Raw genomic sequence first — 22,032 nt, forward strand, 5'->3', positions numbered from 1 at the left:
TAGCACTGCACACATCGACCCGACCGCTCGTACTTTTTAGGCTTTGTTTTTACCCTCGTTTTCATTAAGCGGCTCGCGTCGGTCACGCGCTTCACCACATGCCTCCCATTTTGCCGGTCCTTCGCTCATCCGCTCAACTCGTCACAGCATGGGGGGCGGTGATAAGGGGTGGGGTTATGGGCGGTGATAAGGGGTGGGGTTATGGACGGGGTTCACGGGGAGGTGGGTAAGAGTGGGATAACTTTATCTCCTATTGGATGTTTTAGTGCGAATGTCCGCCAATTACGCGACGTCGTATTTGACAAACAGCTGAGAGAAGTAAACAGATAAAAAAAAACTGGGAAGAACAGACGGTGAGGATTTTGCCTAGTACGACAACATTTGTTGCATTTAAATTTACAGTATACAGATTCACTTATTTAAGGAGAAAACACTGACATGGAGGCTAAACAACAGGGTAAGAAGTTGTCCTGTGAAACTTTTTGCATGTACCGTTTAAAATTCTCGTTTACTGATTGCCGCAGTGAAGGTTGCAGGTTGCAAATGATCTCAATTTTAATTTTAGGTTAATGGCTTGAGGTGGAACATGTTGAGTTTTCGTTGTAGGCGGAATATGGCTTTTCGAGTGAGCCTTGTTGGAGTGAAACGCGATCATAAAGCTTTGCATTTTTGGAACTTTAATTAAACCTAATCCAAAGACTTGTGAGGCGAACCTTTGATGGCCGTCCTTCATATTCCTCAAGTTTGGGGGTCACATAAGGTGCAACATTGCCGGGACTAACTCACTACAGTCGTGACCGTTCTTCCGAAAAGGTAAAATGTGGCACTGTGCGGATTCCAGAAAAGTCGACAGAAGAGACTAACTTTCGGTTCTTGAAAGTGACATGTTTATCAGAGAGCTGCCTACCAGGTGAAAGTCTCTTTATAAAGTGTGGTTCTGCATTTGCGTTTCCACTTTGCTTTGGTTACGAAAGCATCTGATCAGGAGAAATAAAAAAGAATGCCGGCAAAAAAAAAAAAACAACTTATGTTATTATCCGGTTAATGCCAGGGGCTACGCCAAATCTGTGCAGTATGCAACTTTGTTTTATATGTCGTCATCCAGTAGAGAACACTGTGCCGAGTACAGCGAAACACACAGCGATTACGTTACTTTCTCATGGTAGTGTAGTATGAAAAAGTCTTCCTTAAGGTTTTAATAAATAGCCTTGCTTTAGTCATTACGCCACACTTAATATACACTTAATGTTTAAATATAATTTTGTGCTGAATCTGGTATTTTCATTTGCGAATCAAGGAAGACGGTTATTTGCTATTTCCTTTTTTTTCTTTTTTTGTTCATTTTATCAACACAAGAACCGCTTTTTGAAACTGATGAACGTTTTCCTTTAACTTTTCTCAATTTATTTCTATCCTCTAATTACTTCACCATCTGCTTGTGGATCCACATGTGGATTAAAAAGAAAAATAACAAAAAGAAAGCATGTTCGTTCTTTCTTTGTTTGTTTTTGTTTCTTGTGAGGTTAGGTTACGTTTTACTTACAAAGTGATACATTTCCATGGTGGAGGTTAATATTTAAACAGATATGATAAGCTGATACTGTAACAAGATGGGCTTTTAAAAAGCTTGTTTTTAATGCCGAGATGTCCCAGGGTATACCTGAACATAGTCTTTGTTTCTTATATGAAAAATTACTGTACTGTTTGCCATATGTTTACTTGTATAAAATGTTATCTATATGTATTTGAATTGTAAATAAAAGTTTAAAGAATTGCAGCTGGAGATGATTTTTGTGTGATATTTGAATATCATCTTTTTCTCCTCAACCTGTAACCTTTAGGTTTGGGTAAATATGGAAGTTGCTCACTTAGAGGATATTCCTTTTTCTCTTTTGAGTTGATGACTATGCATTTATTTATGAATTATGTTTTGGTTGTGCCCATTCAGTCAGTTGTGATCTGTATTTCTACTGTATATTTAAGACTGAATTTTTTGTCTTAGTCTGTTTAATCATTTTCCTTTGTGTTGTTTCTTGTGTTGCAAATGTCATAGAACATGGAACACAGAGGCATTTTGATGTGTGTGTGTGTGTGTGTGTGTGTGTGTGTGTGTGTGTGTGTTGCAGCCATTCTAGGTCAGGTTGCATTCAGAGGGATTAAATGTTTTAGTGAGGCCAGCCTGTTGGTGTGGTATCTGGTTGATCCCATTCTAATACAAACACATAATGCCAAGTTTTATTTTTTTGTCTCATTTTAGTTAGCTATGCACAGAGGACAGCTGAGATGTATTTTTTCATTGTAATGCCTTATTTCTTCTTTTTTTAATTGTTTCACACATTTTGTAGATTTGGTAAAGAGTTGTTCATTCAACTGTTTAAAATCTCATATTACATTTAGGTGCAGTATGGTGGTACAAAAAGTGACTCTCCCTCACAGATCCAGAGTCCTAGGTTTGAATTTCTGCTTGTCTACTGGCTTTGTGGAGTTTGCCTGTTCTCTTAGTGTGTTTTACGATTATTTCTTAACCAACATTCAAAAGATGAGCAAGTTAGGTTAGTTGTCAGCTCCTAATGGACCGCATAGGAGTGAATGTTGTGGTGTGCATGAATACCCCCTCTGAATGACTGGCAGGTTTAATTCCTACCTTGTACCCAGAGCTGCCATCAAATTGAACTGGATAGAAGACTAGTTTAAAGGAGGTGTGGATGGATGGATAGATATGATTTATTTTTTTGCTTCATAAATGTTTTTTCAATTTTGTTTTTGTTGGAATTATGGTGCTGCCTTACAGCTCCAGGAGATTGGATTTGAATTACAGTATTAATTGCTCTGTGCACTGATTTTTGTAGAGTTTTGTTTAATGTGTTTTTTGCAGTATGTCTGGATTTTTATTCAATTAGCTTGAGACTCTACATTGGTCTAGACTCTAATATTATTGAATTGTTGCACTGTGACCCTAAAAGTGGATTACTCTGGTTTAGGATAAATGGAGCAGGGTACTGTTCTGAGCAGCCAGTCTTCTTGTACATGGAAGAACGGATCCCTGCATCTAGAAGCTAGAGAGCAGGCTATTATTAGGCTGCTTTTATTATAAAATCCTGTAATTAATAGTTAAAAAAAATAAACATTTAACTCGGTGGTTCTTAATTTCAGTCCTGGATGTCCCCTGTGGCTGCAAGCTTTCATTCCAGCCAATTTGTTTTACATAATTAATTAATTTGTATCCATCCAGAAATTACAAACCAGCTATGGTATTTTTTATTTATTGAATGAATCAGGAATTTGAGTGCACAATAATACCTTTTTGCTTTTTAATATTCTTAAATTTCTGGTTATTTATGGCATTGTGTTCTTCTATGCTTGTCATTAATTGTCAGTATTCAAATATAATGAACAGAGCACAATAAACACAATCCAAAACAAGTCAATTATAAAGAAAATAAGAGTTAACCATCAAGATATGTCAAAACATAAATATTTCCTCATTTCATCAAAGTGTATATTTAACCTTGTTGTATCTTGCTGAATATAAAATGTGACAAAATGAAAAAGACAGCTAATTTAACAGTGAGGTCAATTAAAAGTAAAACTTTCTTATTGTGAAACAGTTTGGAAGGAAGGGAGGTGGGAAACTGCAGCCACAGGTGACCTTGAGGTTGAACTTAAGAAAACTGCTTTTCCTGATAGCCTGATTTAATTTAGTGTATTTTTGTCTCTATCACAGATTTCGGCTTTTACATTCATTCTAGACTTGGTTGTTAAGGTGGGTTTGTTAGGATATGTGGACCTCCTCCAGTTATTTGTCCTCATCTGCAGGCATGTTGGCAATTCAATAAACTGCCCTTTTTAAATTAAAATATACACTGGTTATATTGGTAGCATTACAGAGTACCTGCTGTTATTGCACAGAGCCTTAGGTTCAAGCATAAGATGCTTTTTAGTTATTAGGTAAGGATGTTTTAAAGTATTCTCTTTCAGATTATTCTTTGGCTTTAAACAGGTGATAAGTTTACACTATGAGAGTCATAATAGCCATCTTTTCTTACTGTAATTGTACTCTGCAGTGGAAGTATTCTTTTCCTCTTTGGAGTGGAGTTCCTTTTTAGTCATCTGACATCCTGAATTTACATACATTTGCTGCTCTTTCTGCTTACATTTGCCTATATAGATTTCCTTAAGTTACTGCAAATCAGTTGAAACAATCAGCATTCATTTTAGGAGAACGAACAAGGTGAAAAATAAAATGAAAAACGGCACATTATTTTTATTTTATTCAAGGCTTACTTTCAGTAAATGTAATTTTGTGAATTGTGAATTTCTGAATACTAATAATACTAATACTAATAATTGTGAATACTAATGTGAATTTCCCCCTGGGATTAATAAAGTATCTATCTATCTATCTATCTATCTATCTATCTATCTATCTATCTATCTATCTATCTATCTATCTATCTATCTATCTATCTATCTATCTATCTATCTATCTATCTAATGCTGCTTTTTACTCTGTCTAAGCAATTATTACTATGATTGGCCTCCGGACATTCCCGGTGGACACCGAATATCATGTCAATCAGGGCCTGAAGTATGTACTTTTTAACTAAAAAGAGCAGTCTTCTTACACCTCAAATGTGTATTTAATGCAAAATACATCCATCCATCCATCCATTTCCCAACCCGCTGAATCCGAACACAGGGTCACGGGGGTCTGCTGGAGCCAATCCCAGCCAACACAGGGCACAAGGCAGGAACCAATCCTGGGCAGGGTGCCAACCCACCGCAGGCAAAATACATAGCTTGATAAATGTTTTACTTCACATTTCATTTAAACAGGTGAAAATGTTCTAAAAATAAGCATTAGAAGTTCAGAAATGGACAATATTGAAAGCTCTGATATGAGTATTGCTTTTGGCAGAAAACGACACACACTGAATCTTGTTAAAGTATCACTGCTCTAAAGACTGATTTTTTTTTTTTTTTTCATATTGTTTTATATGGTAAAAAGTTCACACGAAGGAATTGATATAATTCAGGTTTGTGTCTTTCCCTATACTATAAATTGGAATGCTGTGCCTTTGTTTTAAGAGAAATGTGAAAGGAAATGTATTTTATCGTCTCATTTTTAGACCTGGGTCATCATGCCTGAAATGTAGATGCCGTAAGCTATGCAGTCTTTATTAATTAATGCCATTTTGAGATCCAGAGAGCTTAAAAGGAAACCTAAAATACCTTTTGGTCCTTGTTTAACTTTTGACGTATGTTTCAGTCATAGTGTGTAAGAAGGTTCTTGGTGCACCTACGTATGCAACATGAGATTTGGGGGGAAAAAAGTTAGTGGGGAGGAGAAGTCATTTTAACTTTAAGATTTTGTGCTCATTACTATTTTTAACATCTACAATTATTTTATGACTAGTCAGACTTAGACTTGCATATACTGTACGGTATCTCTAATTCCATTTTCAATTAATGAAAACTAACTTTTACCATAAACTCCTATGGAGCTCTGCTTGTGATACCTGTGAACATGTTTTGCCAGTTTTTGAACTCTTTTGGATCTCAAAGACTGTCTTGCAGTGCTGGTCATCTGAGTGTATCTTTAACTGAATTACATTGTATGCATTTCTTCTCTTAAAAATACTCTTAAAATGATATCTAAATGAAGTTAAGTTTCTGTATCTCTTCACTTAAGTTATGACTTTATTTATTATTTGGTGATACTGATCTGTTATTTTTCTGTTTCAATATTTATAATGGACCTTTACACCCACTTGATATACCCTGAGCTCTTTAGCATTCTCCATTCTGTTACAATTCCATATTCATCTACACCTGCAGTGGAAAGTACTGACCACTTATGATCCAATAAAATTGCCAGATCATCACCAGTAAAATAATGTTGCATCTTTTAATTAAAGTAACACAGTACACTGATACCTGTAGAATTTGTAAATTGTTAATTTCTTATAGAACATGTTAAATATAATTTACCTAAACTGTTTGTAATAATGACCATGACTTACTGTAATGCAAGAGTAGAAATTAACGCCCTAGTGGGCATTTTTAAATCTGTACTCTAGGCATTTGATGGGTGTATGTAATCTCATCATATATGTGTCAAATGTGAGGACCATTTCTGTAAATAATTAGAAACGTAATGTTAGACTTTTTCAACAGTTGTGGTGGATGGCTGGGACCTTTACCCGTCCGAGATGCCTGGAGAACGGAAGGACCGGGAGAGAGGCAATATCTCTCCCTGGACGCAAGGGGGAGGCCCCCCTGGATTACACCGGGGTCATGGGATTGGAGCTTGAAAACTTGGAAGCTCGGAAGCTCAACCCTGTTGGGGCCCATGGTCACCGCCAGAGGGTGCCTGGACAATTCCGGAGCCCTGCACTGCAGCACTTCTGCCACACTCAGAAGTACTTGTGGAAGAGAAACCAGGCACACCTGGAGTGCTTCTGGGTGCCCATGCAGCACTTCCACCACACCAGGAAGTGCTGTAGGAAGATTGTCAGGGTGCACCTGGAGCACATCCGGGTGAACTATAAAAGGGGCTGCCTCACTCCATTCTGGGAGGTGGAGAGGAGGCGGCGGCGGCGGCAGCAGGAACGGAAAAAAAGTAGAGAGGAAGAACAGCAAAGGACTGACTTTATCGTGGTTATTTGGGATTACTGTGTTGTGCTGTGTATAAAGAAGGAAGAAAATAAACTTGTGTGCATATGGACATTGTGAGTCAACATCTATCTGTCTTTGTCGAGGCTGATCCTTCCACACAGTTTGTAAAATCATAGTGTGCTTAGAAATAATTTACTGTGCATTACTTCACAATTGGTACATGAACAATATGTAGCTTGTGACAGGCGACCGGCTATGGACTCCGGTCGTCACCCCCAGGCCGCTAGGAGGAGCCCTCCGGACAGCATATTTGTGCCCCGAGTTCCAGCAGGGCCTCATGGACTTTGTAGTGTTTTGACACAGCCCTGCTGGATACCCTGGGGGCCGCCAGGAGTCGCTGTAGGGGGGCTAGTGGGCTCTGGCATGCCCTATAACCCGGGAGTGCATCCCAGTCACGTGACTGGAAGAAGCGATGTGCTCCCGGGATGAAGAAAAGGACTTTGCCCTGACCCGGAAGGAAAACAGACTTGTGGGTTTGGCTTGGGGCCACTTCCGGGTCAGGGGCTATAAAAGGACTCTGGGTGAGCCCAGACATTTGAGCTGAGCTGGGAGGAAGGGTGGCAAGTGTCTGGGCGAGGAGGAGAGTTAGAGAGAGAATTGTTTATTGTGTATATGAGTGTGGTGGAAGGAGTGCTTTGTGCACTGTATGACAACAAAATAAATAGTTGTTATATTTTCACCTGGTCTGAAGAGTGGTACCTGAGGGTTCGAGAGGTGGACAACGCGCCTATCTGCTACAAGCTATAACAGCAGACCTAAGCAGGATTAAAAGTGCATATGTTAGTAGAAGGAATATTTGTCAAATATCCCTAACTGCAGAATGATCTTAATAGTATCCATTTTCTGTTTGACAGGAGTGATGACAGCCACAAACAATATTAACTTTTACAATGTCCAGTTCTCTCATGATTTTACGTTAAATCAAAAAAGAAAGTTAACAAAGTTTAATACTACTGTATGTAGAGTAAAAACTAAACCTTTAAAAGAGCTACATAATCTTTAAAAAGTGTTCTTTTCTTGACAAACATTCATATTGTTACTTTTCAAGATGAACATAGAAGGCTTTGTATCTGATCTGAAGCTGTCTTTTCTATATGTGATATCCAGCATGAGCCTCCATCCTTGCTTGTCATAACAGGCAACACATACTAGGCTGCAAATGGCTTCCTAAGTTTGTAGCAGTGCCACAAAGTTGTTTTGATTGAGGCACTTTTCTGTTTTTTAAACACATTTTAATCTAAGTTATGTTCAATGCTTTTTAGATGGCTCATTCTTTGTCTGATACGATTTGGGGCTAGTGTCAGTAGTTCTAAAAACTGATGGAATCATGATCTAATTTGCTGTTTAAACAGAACTTGAAGGTGAAATGGTAACACACAAAAAATGCACCTGCAGAAGTAAGGGCATACAGTTTTTGGTACAAACTGTTGTAGTTGATCAAATTGCTAATTAGCCAAGTACTCACTGTATAGATGAAACAAGGACGCAAATCATTTGGATAAAAAGGCTACTTTGAGAAGCAATGCCTTAGAAGAGTCAGTGAAAAGTACATCATGGAGGACAGTATGCCAGGGTTATCTGGAAGGACTTTTTTTCTTTGAAAGTCTGCTCATTTGTTAAATCTTAATATTTCTCCTCATCAGCACTATTTAATTATTTAATACTTATTGTGAACATTATTAAAAAACTAATTTTTACAACCAAATGTTGCAAATAGTGTTCTTGTGGTTATGTCTTTGTATCAAGTGTCATAATTACAAGAGTATCTGGAGGTTTTTTGTTTGTGTGTGTATAAGTCATTTTTTTTAACTGCAAATAGTTCTCTTTTGCATTCAGCATATTTTCCTTTATGAATACTATTGTTAGCATCGTTTCTCTTTAATGTGTTTGTTACAGTGATTAGAAGGCAGTAGGGTCGGCCTACAAGAATTGTATAAGTATCTGTGAATTACAGGGTTGCTTCTGTTCCAAGGACTGTTGTGACTAAAACATGGTAACCCCCTTAAAAGAATGTGTTTTGTATACAAACTGTTTTACTTCATCATATAATTATGCCAGTTTGAGCCATTTTGCAAACATTTACACCCAGCAAAGCTGGCTGATGATGGTATTTTAGTTTGGATACATTAGCATTTTAGTCCATTGGTCCCAAGTGCCATAAGTTTATTCCTTTGATAACAGCTCCAAACTAATCCAGTTTATCAGCTTTTATGTAAAATAAATAAATGCCATAAGCATGTGCCTTCTCAACAATATACTGTACATTTTGGGAAATAGTGATTTTTTTTAACTGACCTGCTACGCTTCTTTTTACAGAAATAATTAAATTCTCTTGAATAAAGTTTTTCATGCATCTATCATATAATAGATATGAACTTATCATTATTATACTTTCAGCAAAGTTTTGCATTTTTGCTCTCATCAAACGAATATGCAAATGTTACTACCTGTTCTATATTTTTGTAGGTGTCTTTTATTTAAACATACAGCAACAAAACTTGATTTACATTGGCACTTACAAACTTGGTGGACCAAGCATATTACCTTACATTATTGTCTTTTTCACGTTGTAGCCGTTATCTTGCTTTTTGTGCATATTATGTGCAATTTTCATTTTTGCTTTTCCCTGTTGTACAAATTACTTTGTTTCCCTGATTTCATTTTTTTTTTAAATCTCTGGTTTACCACATTCTAAAACTTGCTGACTTTGGCTCTAATTATTCTACTGTATTGCAACTAAGATAGAGCTTGGCTTGGGAAACCTACAGCAACAAACCACAAGCAAAATGCCTTGTTTGGCATGGTTTTGTTGCTACATGCTTTTAATGGCATGCTTTTGTCATGCTACATATCAAACTAAGCTGTCTCTGTAAAGAGAGTTCTATAAAAGGCCTGTACTGATAACAATGTAGGGCTGCGTTTCATCTCAACTTTTTATATTAAATTTTAGATTCCCATCAAATTGTAAATGTTATCAAAATTAGTTGTCAGACAGCAGTGTTTTTAGGCACAGGCTAACACTAATTTTGTCCCCAGCTTATGTACAATTCTCACTCTGAAGATGCACATCATTTTTATACTGAACAAGCCGTATCCCTCGGCTCTGCCTGTGTAGTAATGAAACAGGACAGTGAGGAGGGCCCTGCCTTGCTCCCTACTCCTGAAGTCACGCTACCCCCTCCCCTCTGACTCAACTTAGTGCGAATATATCGGTCCTGCAAACAAACTATAATTCTTAGCGTGATGAGAGAAGTCGCAAAATCAACAGGAATGTTCAAGCAAATTCTAGAAAAAAATGATCCAAATCAGTTAAGTAGTTCTCTCGTTCGCTAGCTAAGCAGAGGTAAGGTACCCCTCAAGGCTGGCGTGTGAGTGAAGAGGGACCCTCCCCTGTCCCCTTGGCCCGCTGCTTGTCTCTTGGATTCGCAATAATAATTAGGTACCGCAAGCAAACTATGATACATAGTGTGATGAGAGAAGTCGCAAAATCAACCGGAATGTTCAAGCAAATTATAGAAGAAACCAGATCTAAATCCATTAAGTAGTTATCTTGTGAAAAGTGAACAGGCATACAGACAGATGTTGGATTATATACAGTAATCCCTCCTCCATCGCGGGGGTTGTGTTCCAGAGCCACCCGCAAAATAAGAAAATCCGCGAAGTAGAAACCATATGTTTATATGGTTATTTTTCTATTGTCATGCTTGGGTCACAGATTTGCGCAGAAACACAGGAGGTTGTAGAGAGACAGGAACGTTATTCAAACACTGCAAACAAACATTTGTCTCTTTTTCAAAAGTTTAAACTGTGCTCCATGACAAGACAGAGATGACAGTTCTGTCTCACAATTAAAAGAATGCAAACATATCTTTTCAAAGGAGTGCGCGTCAGGAGAGAGACAGAGAACAAAGCAAGCAGTCAAAAAAAAAATCAATAGGGCTGTTTGTTTTTCTCTGGCTCTCTCTCTCTCCCTGCTCCTGACGGAGGGGGTGTGAGCTGCCGCCTTCAACAGCTTTGTACCTGCGGTGCTTCGCATACTTAAAAGCCAAAGTCAAAAATCAATACGTGCCCTTTGAGCTTTTAAGTATGTGAAGCACCGTGCAGCATGTCCTTCAGGAAGCAGCTGTAAACAGAAGGTAGCAACGTCCCTATCATCTAGGTGTGCGAACAGCCCCCCTGCTCACACCCCCCCTACGTCAGCGCGAGAGAGAGAGAGAGAGAGAGAGAGAGAAAGTAAGCTGGGTAGCTTCTCAGCCATCTGCCAATAGCGTCCCTTGTATGAAATCAACTGGGCAAACCAACTGAGGAAGCGTGTACCAGAAATTAAAAGACCCATTGTCCGCAGAAACCCACGAAGCAGCGAAAAATCCGCGATATATATTTAAATATGCTTACATATAAAATCCGCGATGGAGTGAAGCCGTGAAAGGCGAAGCGCGATATAGCGAGGGATCACTGTACAGTGCATCCGGAAAGTATTCACAGCGCATCACTTTTTCCACATTTTGTTATGTTACAGCCTTATTCCAAAATTGATTAAATTCATTTTTTTCCTCAGAATTCTACACACAACACCCCATAATGACAACGTGGAAAAAGTTTACTTGAGGTTTTTGCAAATTTATTAAAATAAAAAAAACTGAGAAATCACATGTACATAAGTATTCACAGCCTTTGCTCAATACTTTGTCGATGCACCTTTGGCAGCAATTACAGCCACAAGCTTGGCACACCTATCCTTGGCCAGTTTCGCCCATTTCTCTTTGTAGCACCTCTCAAGCTCCATCAGGTTGGATGGGAAGCGTCGGTGCACAGCCATTTTAAGATCTCTCCAGAGATGTTCAATCGGATTCAAGTCTGGGCTTTAGCTGGGCCACTCAAGGACATTCACAGAGTTGTCCTGAAGTCACTCCTTTGATATCTTGACTGTGTGCTTATGGTCGTTGTCCTGCTGAAAAATGAACCGTCGCCCCAGTCTGAGGTCAAGAGCGCTGTGGAGCAGGTTTTCATCCAGGGTGTCTCTGTACATTGCTGCAGTCACCTTTCCCTTTATCCTGACTAGTCTCCCAGTCCCTGCCGCTGAAAAACAACCCCACAGCATGATGCTGCCACCACCATGCTTCACTCTAGGGATGGTATTGGCCTGGTGATGAGTGGTGCCTGGTTTCCTCCAAACATGACACCTGGCATTCACACCAAAGAGTTCAATCTTTGTCTCATCAGACCAGAGAATTTTCTTTCTCATGGTCTGAGAGTCCTTCAGGTGCCTTTTGGCAAACTCCAGGTGGGCTGCCATGTGCCTTTTACTAAGGATTGGCTTCCGTCTGGCCACTCTACCATACAGGCCTGATTGGTGGATTGCTGCTGAGATGGTTGTCCTTCTGGAAGGTTCTCCTCTCTCTACAGAGGACCTCTAGAGCTCTGACAGAGTGGCCATCGGGTTCTTGGTCACCTCCCTGACTAAGGCCCTTCTCCTCCGATCGCTCAGTTTAGATGGCCGGCTAGTTCTAGGAAGAGTCCTGGTGGTTTCGAACTTCTTCCACTTACGAATGATGGAGGCCACTGTGCTCATTGGGACCTTCAAAGCAGCAGAAATGTTTCTGTAACCTTCCCCAGATTTGTGCCTTGTGACATTCCTTTCTAGGAGGTCTACAGACAATTCCTTTGACTTCATGCTTGGTTTGTGCTCTGACATGAACTGTCAACTGTGGGACCTTATATAGACACGTGTGTGCCTTTCCAAATCATGTTCAATCAACTGAATTTACCACAGGTGGACTCCAATTAAGCTGCAGAAACATCTCAAGGATGATCAGGGGAAACAGGATGCACCTGAGCTCAATTTTGAGCTTCATGGCAAAGGCTGTGAATACTTATGTACATGTGCTTTCTCAATTTTTTTATTTTTAATATATTTGCAAAAATCTCAAGTGAACTTTTTTCACGTTGTCATTATGGGGTGTTGTGTGTAAAATTCTGAGGAAAAAAATGAATTTAATCCATTTTGGAATAAGGCTGTAACATAACAAAATGTGGAAAAAGTGATGCGCTGTGAATACTTTCTGGATGCACTATATATATAATATATAAATAGATAGATACTTTATTAATCCCAGTGGGAAATTCGCATTCTCCAGCAGCAGCATACTGATACAATAAACAATATTAAATTAAAGATTGATAATAATGCAGGTAAAAAATATATAATATAGCATTCATAGTCTGAAACACAGTCTGATTGTATGGGTGATTACCTACCATGTAACGCATGTGGTTGGTCTGCAAGTCAGCAAACATCCGCCACGCCCTCTCAGTTGCAAGAAGCAGATCATAGAATGTTACATAGTTTACTGTCAAATAATGCAAACAGTATGCGGATCGAACCTTGGACGTCAGCGGCGAAGCCCCTTTACATTGTGCCACGGCGTGTGGTTCGTTTATTTGACAGCCTGGAGATCGGAGTGAGTACATTCATAGCATTCGTAGCCTGAAACACAATCTGATTGTATGGGTGGTTACGTCTGAGGTTTGATCCCTGCGAGGGGATGCAGTGGAGTGTGTATGCCTGGTGAGCCCAAATAAGGGCGAAACACGTGTTGCGTACTCTTTGCATTATTTATTTTATTATATATATATATATATATATATATATATATATAATATATATATATATATATATACACACACACACACACACAGTAGATGAAAGGTAAAACACTTGTTAGATGTACTGTATTTGCTGTTTTTGCAACATACCTAGATTCAGACTTTTTTTTTTATTATTAAAAATAGCCAATTAGTTGTGCCCTTTCTCAAACTTCTCAATAGATTTTTTTTTTTTAATCAGTTGAATTAGAATGTATGAAGTACGGTGATGGGATGAGATGTAGGCTGCTCATTTTCCCCCAAATCTTCCCAGTTTCCTCTTTCCTTCTAATGTAGAAGAGTCAGATGTGTATAAGCTTAGTCACCTACTTCAAAATCCTATTCTTTTAAACTTTATTAATAAAATACCCACTATTAAAGGCCTTATAGGCTTGTGAAAAGGTAATAACATTTACGGTAGCAGTTGTATTTTAAAAACCCAGTGACAGTGCAGTGGTCTCTGTTACAAAACTATCACGTGATCAGCCTAATGTGGTTTTGGACTCCTGTGCCTTTTTCATTAGTGCCACACTGATTTAAGTCCAATTTGTAATTTGAGAAATGCTGTATGTCATAACAGGATGTGGATGCTGAATCACTTTGCCTTATCTGACAGTTTATTCCTATGTGTCCTGCAGTGAACTGGTACAGGTGTGGTTCCTGCTTTGTGCATGATGATCTTTTTTATATGTTACTACCATTTCATTGGTAGTAGTAGTAGGCATTTTTCCAATTAATTCTTGTGCTATTTCGTTTACTTCCATCTTTCGCCCTGATATATTGAATTAGACATGATCAATCTACAGAAGAAGATTCATCAATCGAAACACAGTATGTGCTAGAGCCCACCCTCTCAACTTTGATGGGTGAAAGTGACAGTTTTATTCCATCCATCCATTTTCCAACCCGCTAAATCCGAACACAGGGTCACGGGGGTCTGCCGGAGCCAATCCCAGCCAACATAGGGCACAAGGCAGGAACCAATCCTGGGCAGGGTGCCAACCCACCGCAGGACAGTTTTATTTCAAGCCATATTTCATGATGCACTTGGAGGTATATTAAGCATAAAATTAAATAAGTAAGTAACAAAAAACATATTTTGTGACACATTTATTTATGCTTGCATTTCATGACACGCTGATTTATTTGCACATTTATTTATTTAATTTTGTATGAAATATTCCTCCATATATCACCCATTATTAGGGTCAACCTTATCCAGCTCGGTGACGTCATGCTGACCTTGCATAGTATCATGGGGCTCTGGGGACAGCAAATTTGCAGAAAGATATTTGGCAAAAAAAGGTCACTGGTGAACACAGCATATTTAAGAAAAAACTCTTTGGCAAATTTGCTAATCAACTGTAGTCATCATCCACTGCTAAAACATAAGAATAGATGCCATCTCTGCCATAATGGACCAATTTGAAAAACCAAGCAAGGCAGCTGAATGCCTGTTGCTTTAACATTGTGGGGTGGGGGGAAGCCGATGGAGAACATTCCTACCAGCAAAAATTACTTGGCAATGATGCCCATGTTTTAAATAAGTGCAGAGTCCTACTGTAAATTAGACACTTTATTTATAGAAATATTGTTTCAGTGGTTTGCCAGCCTCGTGCTGTTCGGCAAAATCCTGGTTTCACAGAGGACAGCTTCAGCACTATCCAATGTTAGAATCATGTACTGTGTAAAATTTGTGTGTTCTTTCTGTGTTATTGTGTATTTTCCATTTATACCCGAAATTGTGCAATTTTTTTATTGAGTTGAGTGACTTCAGCTGTGTAAGGGCAATATGTTGGCATGCACTAACCACCTAATACCTAGATTGGTGCTTATATGCTTTAATTCTGAAGTTGGTTTGCATGTTAGAAAATGGACAAATGAAGAGCACATCACAGGCCTAGCGTAAAAAATGGTTTATCTTCAATAAAATTACAGCAGCATGGCTGCAAAACATTCTTTGGATAGCAATGCAGGCATATTCAGCCATTTCTCCTGATGTATGAATGATCACTCATGCTGAGTGGTGCTCACCTTTATTTGTCTGGCTGGACTGTATCTCTGCATTCAATAATACCATATCCATGCCGTTTACTGAATGAATGAGAACTAGACTGACTTTTCTCTTTTGGAGGTACTGATATGCTTTGGCGCTCTTGCAGTTTCTCACTGTTGCTCCTTCCACACAAATGAAATAATCTGCGTACACCAACGACGACAATATGCATTAGTTATCTTTCAGGTCTGATGGCTGATAAGGATTTGGGACTGTTACTGTATTCAGTCTTAATAGAGATGTGGAATTATGCTCTTATACTGGCTTTAAGCACAAAATCACTAGGCTTTTCTGTCAGAGATCACATGTGATGAGGATGGAAAAATGTTCTAACACTTCTGATTCCTTCTCTGTTATGTTTTTTTTCTCTTTACTCAGCTGGTTTAAAATGATTGTACAGTATTGTGGATAAAATCAGTCACAACAAGCATATGTAGAATAAGTATGGTGTAATGGAGCATTAGTGCAAGTGTATTTTTGTCTCAATTAAACTTTTATGATGAAATTCTGGCACAGTGCTTTATATTTTTTTATTTATTTATGGATTAATTTTTAACAATAAGCTAGATAGTACCTGGTCATTTGGCATCGATAAGAATTCAAAATTTAGCACAGTTTTATTGGAAGATTTGGTCAGGTATTCTAATTTGTTGCATTTACAGATTGTTATTTGGTGTACAGTCATTCATGCTGACAATTCTTGATAATTTCTTGTGTCTGTATATTATTTTGTGTGTGTATTCTTGTGTAATTGTTGCTTTGCATCCAATGCTATTGGCCTTGTACGATCCTGTCCTGAAATGAAAAAGTTGTTGTTGAATGAATGAATGAATAAACTATGAACAATTTTAAATATACAGAAATTTGTATGACTGATCCAAGAAGCACAGCAATATTTTATCTTCAACACGAAGGTCAAGCAATCACGTTTTGCTATGATGTTTGAACTGGGATATTTCAGCTGTTACTTTTGTTCTTCCCTGTCTCAGATTACAATGTCTATTATAAAAAAAAAAATCTTGGGAGGGAGATGAGACGTGATCTTCTTGGAAGACACTTTGACGTCCCGCGAGACAAGGTAGTGAGACAAAAGAACAGCTGCTGTACAGGCTTTTAAATGATTGACATGCAGCGAGACAAGCAGAAGACACAGCTCGCCAGCAGCAGCAAGCCAGCAGATGATCTGACTGCATCTCCTTAGCGTGCGTTCAGCCCGTCCCCCTCTTCACAACGTGAGCAGCAGGGACGCGAAGTGACAAAAGGACATCTGCTGTACAGGCTTTTGAATGATCGACGTGCAGCGCGACTAGCAGAACGGCAAGCCAGCAGCTTATCCGACCGCATTGCCTTAGCGTGTGTTCAGCCCCCCCCCCTTCATAACGCGAGAAATGTTATACGTCCCGCGACAACGGAAATTTAACCATTTCTGTTGTTGGAAATAAAGAACAAAGAGTAGATAACAAAGCAGAACGTCGTAAAGAATTCAAAAATTTTGGTGCGGTACACATGTACAGAAGGTTAGAGATAATGGAAGTACGAAAATTCCAAAGTCTTAAAAAAAGGATGGGAAAGATTGCATTAGTGCAAACAAACGGAAATTATTACTCTGTGAAATAATGGAACAGCAAAAAGAGATTGAATATATTGTTCGGATTTAAACTTTAGGTCTGAGACTTGTAGATTGTCTAATTCGTGTTGCCAGTGAGAATTAAAAGATTCCAAAAAATAAAATAAAATGATGAGCAGCCCTGGATGAGTGCTGCCTTCATTCTTCTTATTTATTTACACCCACAAAGGGTACTCAAGTATAAAGATGCATTTGACACATAACACTACAATTGCTCCAAAATTGAAAAGTGACATAACCAACATGAAGCAGCAAGGGTTTGTGGAGTCATTATTTTAATAATTTAGATATTGCAGTGATGATTAATATAAGATGGAAATATATTGTGCTTCATTTATGAATGCATTTCTTGTTTCACTGCATTTTCATATTACTTTTGCATATTTTGTTGTATTCTTTTTAATTTACAAAATGGCAGTTAAAATGTACAAATACATACATATATAAAATGTCTTTGTAAACATTCTTGTATTGATATTAAATATGTGTTATGGTTTAATTTTTTTTTTAATTTTTTAATTTCAATTTTTGTGTTTATCAGGTCTGCTGGAGACAAGGCCTCTTCAAGAAGTTGATGAAGATGCAGTCTTAGATATTGACCTTGGCAACACAGTTTCTGAAGAAGAACGAGAACTGATGGAGATGGAGTTGGCAAAGGTAATTTATATGAAGACTAGCAAAATACCCGCGCTTCGCAGCGGAGAAGTACTGTGTTAAAGAGGTTATGAAAAAGAAAAGGAAACATTTTAAAAATAATGTAACATGATTGTCAATGTAATTGTGTTGTTATTGTTAAGGTAATTTATATGAAGATTATCCTTTTCTGGAGTTACCTATTCATAATGTATGGTAGAATAAAGTGTAAAAATATATTGTTCATTGTATTTATTCCAGTAAATTGTTTGTTTTATATGTGTCATTTAATTGCTCTTTTAAAATGGCTTTCTAAAAGACTTCTAAAAGAAACTGAAGGATTATGATTCTGCTGCCCTAACTGAACCAATAAACAGTTTTCATATAAAACTCACCAGAGCTAAAATCTGGCTTATGTGGTGATACTGCATGAAAAGAAAGTTTCAGTCTGCTGTTTCTGATAAAAGCTGGGATGACAACACAATGACTGTGAAAACTTAGGCACTTTATACCCTTTCACTGTCTCCAGTTCCTCATCGGGAATTTGTAGTCTCAGGTCATCTCCATCTCTTCTGCCAGTGGGCTTTGCCTAGTTCTGGTGTTTTCCATACTTAAGGAATAAGTAAGCATGTTTATAGATAATCCATCCATCCATCCATTTTCCAACCTGCTGAATCCGAACACAGGGTCATGGGGGTCTGCTGGAGCCAATCCCAGCCAACACAGGGCACAAGGCAGGAACCAATCCTGGGCAGGGTGCCAACCCACTGCAGGACACACACAAACACACCCACACACCAAGCACACACTAGGGCCAATTTAGAATCGCCAATCCACCTAACCTGCATGTCTTTGGACTGTGGGAGGAAACCGGAGCGCCCGAAGGAAACCCACGCAGACATGGGGAGAACATGCAAACTCCATGCAGGGAGGACCTGGGAAGCGAACCCGGGTCCCCAGGTCTCCCAACTGTGAGGCTGCAGCACTACCCACTGCGCCACCGTGCCGCCCTATAGATAATCCACTTTTTAAAATATTTTTCCAAACTATGAGCCAATGAAACCAGAAATGTGCAAAATGTTTGAGCATTTATTACAAAAATAAACACTTTAGGAAGAGTAAATAATAACTAAATGCAAATCAGGAAAAAAATAAATTAAAATGACAGCCTCTCTTGGGCTTGCCTATACAAGTTCCTTCCGTTACTAACAATGTGGAATGTATTTGCGTACCGTAAACTGCACATACATCTTGAAATACCTCCTGTACCTTCTCTTACTATCTCTAGCCTCCCTTTCATCATGCCAACAACACACATTATTTTAAAGCTCAATAGCCTTATGGTCAGAAGGACCTTTTAAACCCCATGCTGTGACTGCTTCTGTAGTCACCTCTTGTTCCTTCAGAATTAGATTTACTCTAGAAGCCAGTCTTTATTTGAACCAGGGACATCTTTTATAGGGCAACCTAGTTTCTCCCCCTGTCCCTGGAACTTCAAAGCAACCTCTCTGTAATGCATGGCAAAAAGCACCTGCTTCACAAACACATTTAGTATTAAAATGCATTGCATTTTTCTTTCTGATAAATGGCATATCACAAACATTAACAATTCTTTTACAAATTCCATACTAAATGGCATATAACAAAGATATATATGCCGCATGGTGCACTGCAAACGTTAACGCTGCGGTCTTTATTGATCACTAAAATTTCAACCCATTTTAGATGGGTAGCACAAGTAGTCATCTTTGAACAGGTAAAACTTAGGCAAATGTAGTTTCTTTCATGTATTCCTTAATTTGTTGTCTACACTTCCTACTCCAAAGTCATGGTTGTAGGCTGCCAGTGCCTGTGTATCCTGCTTCTTTGTACTACAGTAACTTACTTGGCATCTCATTTAACCTTCAGTCTACATTTCCTTAATCTGTTTGTTTTTTAAAAAATATCATAGTAAGAACAGAGCATTAGTACATCAGAAAGATTTAGATGAGAACATGCCGTTCAGCCCAACAAGGCTCACCAGTCCTATCTACTTAATTCCTCCTGAATAACATTAAATTGAGTTTTGAAGGTCCCTAAAGTCCTGTTGTCTTCTACACTACTTGGTAACTTATTCCATGTGTCTATGGCTCTCTGTGTGAAGAAAAACTTTTTAATGTTTGTGCAAATTTAACCTTAACAAGTTTCCAACTCTGTCCCTGTGTTCTTGATGAACTCATTCTAAAGTAAGTCTCAATCCACTGCACTTATTCCTTTCATAATTTTGAACACTTCGGTCATGTCAGCTCATAATCTCCTTTTGCTTAAACTGAAAGGGCTCGGCTGTTTTAAACTTTCCTTATAACTCATACCCTGTAGTCCTGGAATCTGCATAATCATTCTTCTCTGGACTTTTTCTAGCGCTTCTATGTCTGTTTTGTAGGCTGGAGACCAAAACTGTACACAGTCCTGCAGATGAGCCTTACCAGTGCATTATAAAACTTCTGCAAAACCTTGTTTGACTTGCACTGTACTCATTGTGTTATATAATCTAGCACTCTGTTAGCCTTCCTAATGGATTCTGAACACTGTCTGGAAGTTGATAGTGTTGAGTCTAGTATGACTCCTAAATCCCACTTAACAGGTGTACTTCCAATTTTCAGACCTCCCAATGTGTATTCGAAACTAACACTTTTTTACATTTATTTACATTAAATTCCATCTGCCCCAAATCTGTCCCAGTCTGTATGTTGTCCAAGTCCCTTTTGTAATAATTCAGCGCATTCTTGATTATCTGCAAATCCACCTAGCTTCGTATCCCTGCAGACAGAACCAGCTTGTTTTTATATTCTTATCCAAATCATATTCACATGTGTACGTTATGTGTGTATATGTATATACTGTGTGATATGTACTGTATATGTGTGTGAATCAATAAGGTGAGGTTCGAAGTGTGCTGGTCGTAAAGTCTTTTTTATTATTTAGGTATCCGTCTATTTAAGCCTGTGTCCTATTTTAAGCGTGTATCTCCGGCTGGAATTATATGTGCGTATATCAGAGATTGTGTGTCCTTTCTTCTGACAGTGTTACAATGTTTTTAGGTGGCCCATCAGCATAATCCAGAAGTATTCCAAGGTGTAGTTGAAGCCCAATGTAATAGGGCTCCAATGCTCCAGCAGCACCCACTGGTGGCACCTACGGAACCCAACAGGGCTATGCTGAACTCCAACTTCCCTGTAGCCTTGTGGGAATCCAAAGCACCGCCACAACCCAGGGGGGCTGCCATCTAGTCCTTCCATCACTATCTAAATATATAATCACTATGTGTTTTTATTTGCAGCGACCCCTCATCTGACCCACAACAAATAAATAAAAACAAATATACATTTTGAGCATGTTTTAAATTAATGCAAAGGTTAAAAATCCAATGGTTAACAAAATAAAGGACTTTAAGAGTTTTTCTACATTTGTGGAGAAGTTAGATTTTTAAATGTCTGCTTTTAGGAGGTGGGTTGCAAGTCTGGCTTTGATTTGCTGTAGTTACATAAGAGTGATTTGTTTCCCTGCCAGACAAGTCTATATTTCTGCTCTTTTGGTTTCTCATTTAAGAAGTGACTTCAAGGCATCATCATCATCTTTGTTTGGAAAAGAATGTTTCCAGTTTCTTTCCTGTGCTCCTGTGCCAATAACTACAGGCTCTACCACAGATCCAACTTTTTCCTCAATAATAGGGCAGAGATCCAGAATATATGTTTCCTCTGCATTAGGAGAAACTGAGCTCACTTTCCTCCACAATTGTTGTCTCACTGTATCCTGCAACATTTTAAATCGCATGCAGAACTTTGGAGTTTTCACCTCCAGTAATGTCAAGAATTACCTCTGTGTAATCGCCCCTCATAAAGGGCTTATTGTCTGTTTTGGTGTTACTTGCTTCAGCATGGTCATTTGTTGCCCCGGCCTTCAGATTCTTTCATCTAAGTTTCACTTGCTCAATAATGGCACCAAACACCTTCCCACATTGTGTGGGTTTCTGCAACAGTGAAATTAGGTCCTTTTGAGTCAATAGTTCCACCTCTTTGGTGTAGTGAACATAAAGTTTATAGGCCTTGATTATGATTTATTTAATTGAATGCAAGGCAAAGCACATCAGCTTAGTGATGTTTAATGAGTGTGTTTTGAAAATACTAATTATACAGCCATCCTATTCAGCTTTTTGTAAAGGACTTCCAGATAGATGTGGTAGGTATTGACCATCACCACCACCAGTTTGGTAGGAGAGGATACTATCCATAGGGTGTACGTTAAGCTTTAAAAACCACTGGAGCAATACACCGCTGAGCCAAAACTTCAAAACAGAACCTGCAGGAGTCATGCTTTGTCTATGGAAGAAGAGGACCTCATTGCTCTATGTTTC

The 22,032-nt window shown here is 38.6% G+C and overlaps 1 protein-coding gene across 2 annotated transcripts in view; it reads left to right on the top strand.

The window, feature by feature from the left end:
* The first annotated feature begins 269 nt into the window (after positions 1–269).
* tpd52l1 (tpd52 like 1) overlaps positions 270–22,032 on the top strand; it is a 54,292-nt gene continuing 32,529 nt past the window's right edge. The window contains exons 1-2 of one of the 2 annotated variants that reach the window (XM_051925656.1): positions 270–457; positions 17,548–17,663. In XM_051925656.1, coding sequence (XP_051781616.1) covers positions 439–457; positions 17,548–17,663 — 135 coding nt within the window. In that variant the 5' untranslated portion in view covers positions 270–438. The remainder of the gene's footprint in view (positions 458–17,547; positions 17,664–22,032) is intronic. The other variant, XM_028797247.2, reaches the window with a different exon arrangement.

The sequence above is a fragment of the Erpetoichthys calabaricus genome, chromosome 3 (assembly GCF_900747795.2).
Source record: "Erpetoichthys calabaricus chromosome 3, fErpCal1.3, whole genome shotgun sequence".
Classification (NCBI taxonomy): domain Eukaryota; kingdom Metazoa; phylum Chordata; class Cladistia; order Polypteriformes; family Polypteridae; genus Erpetoichthys; species Erpetoichthys calabaricus.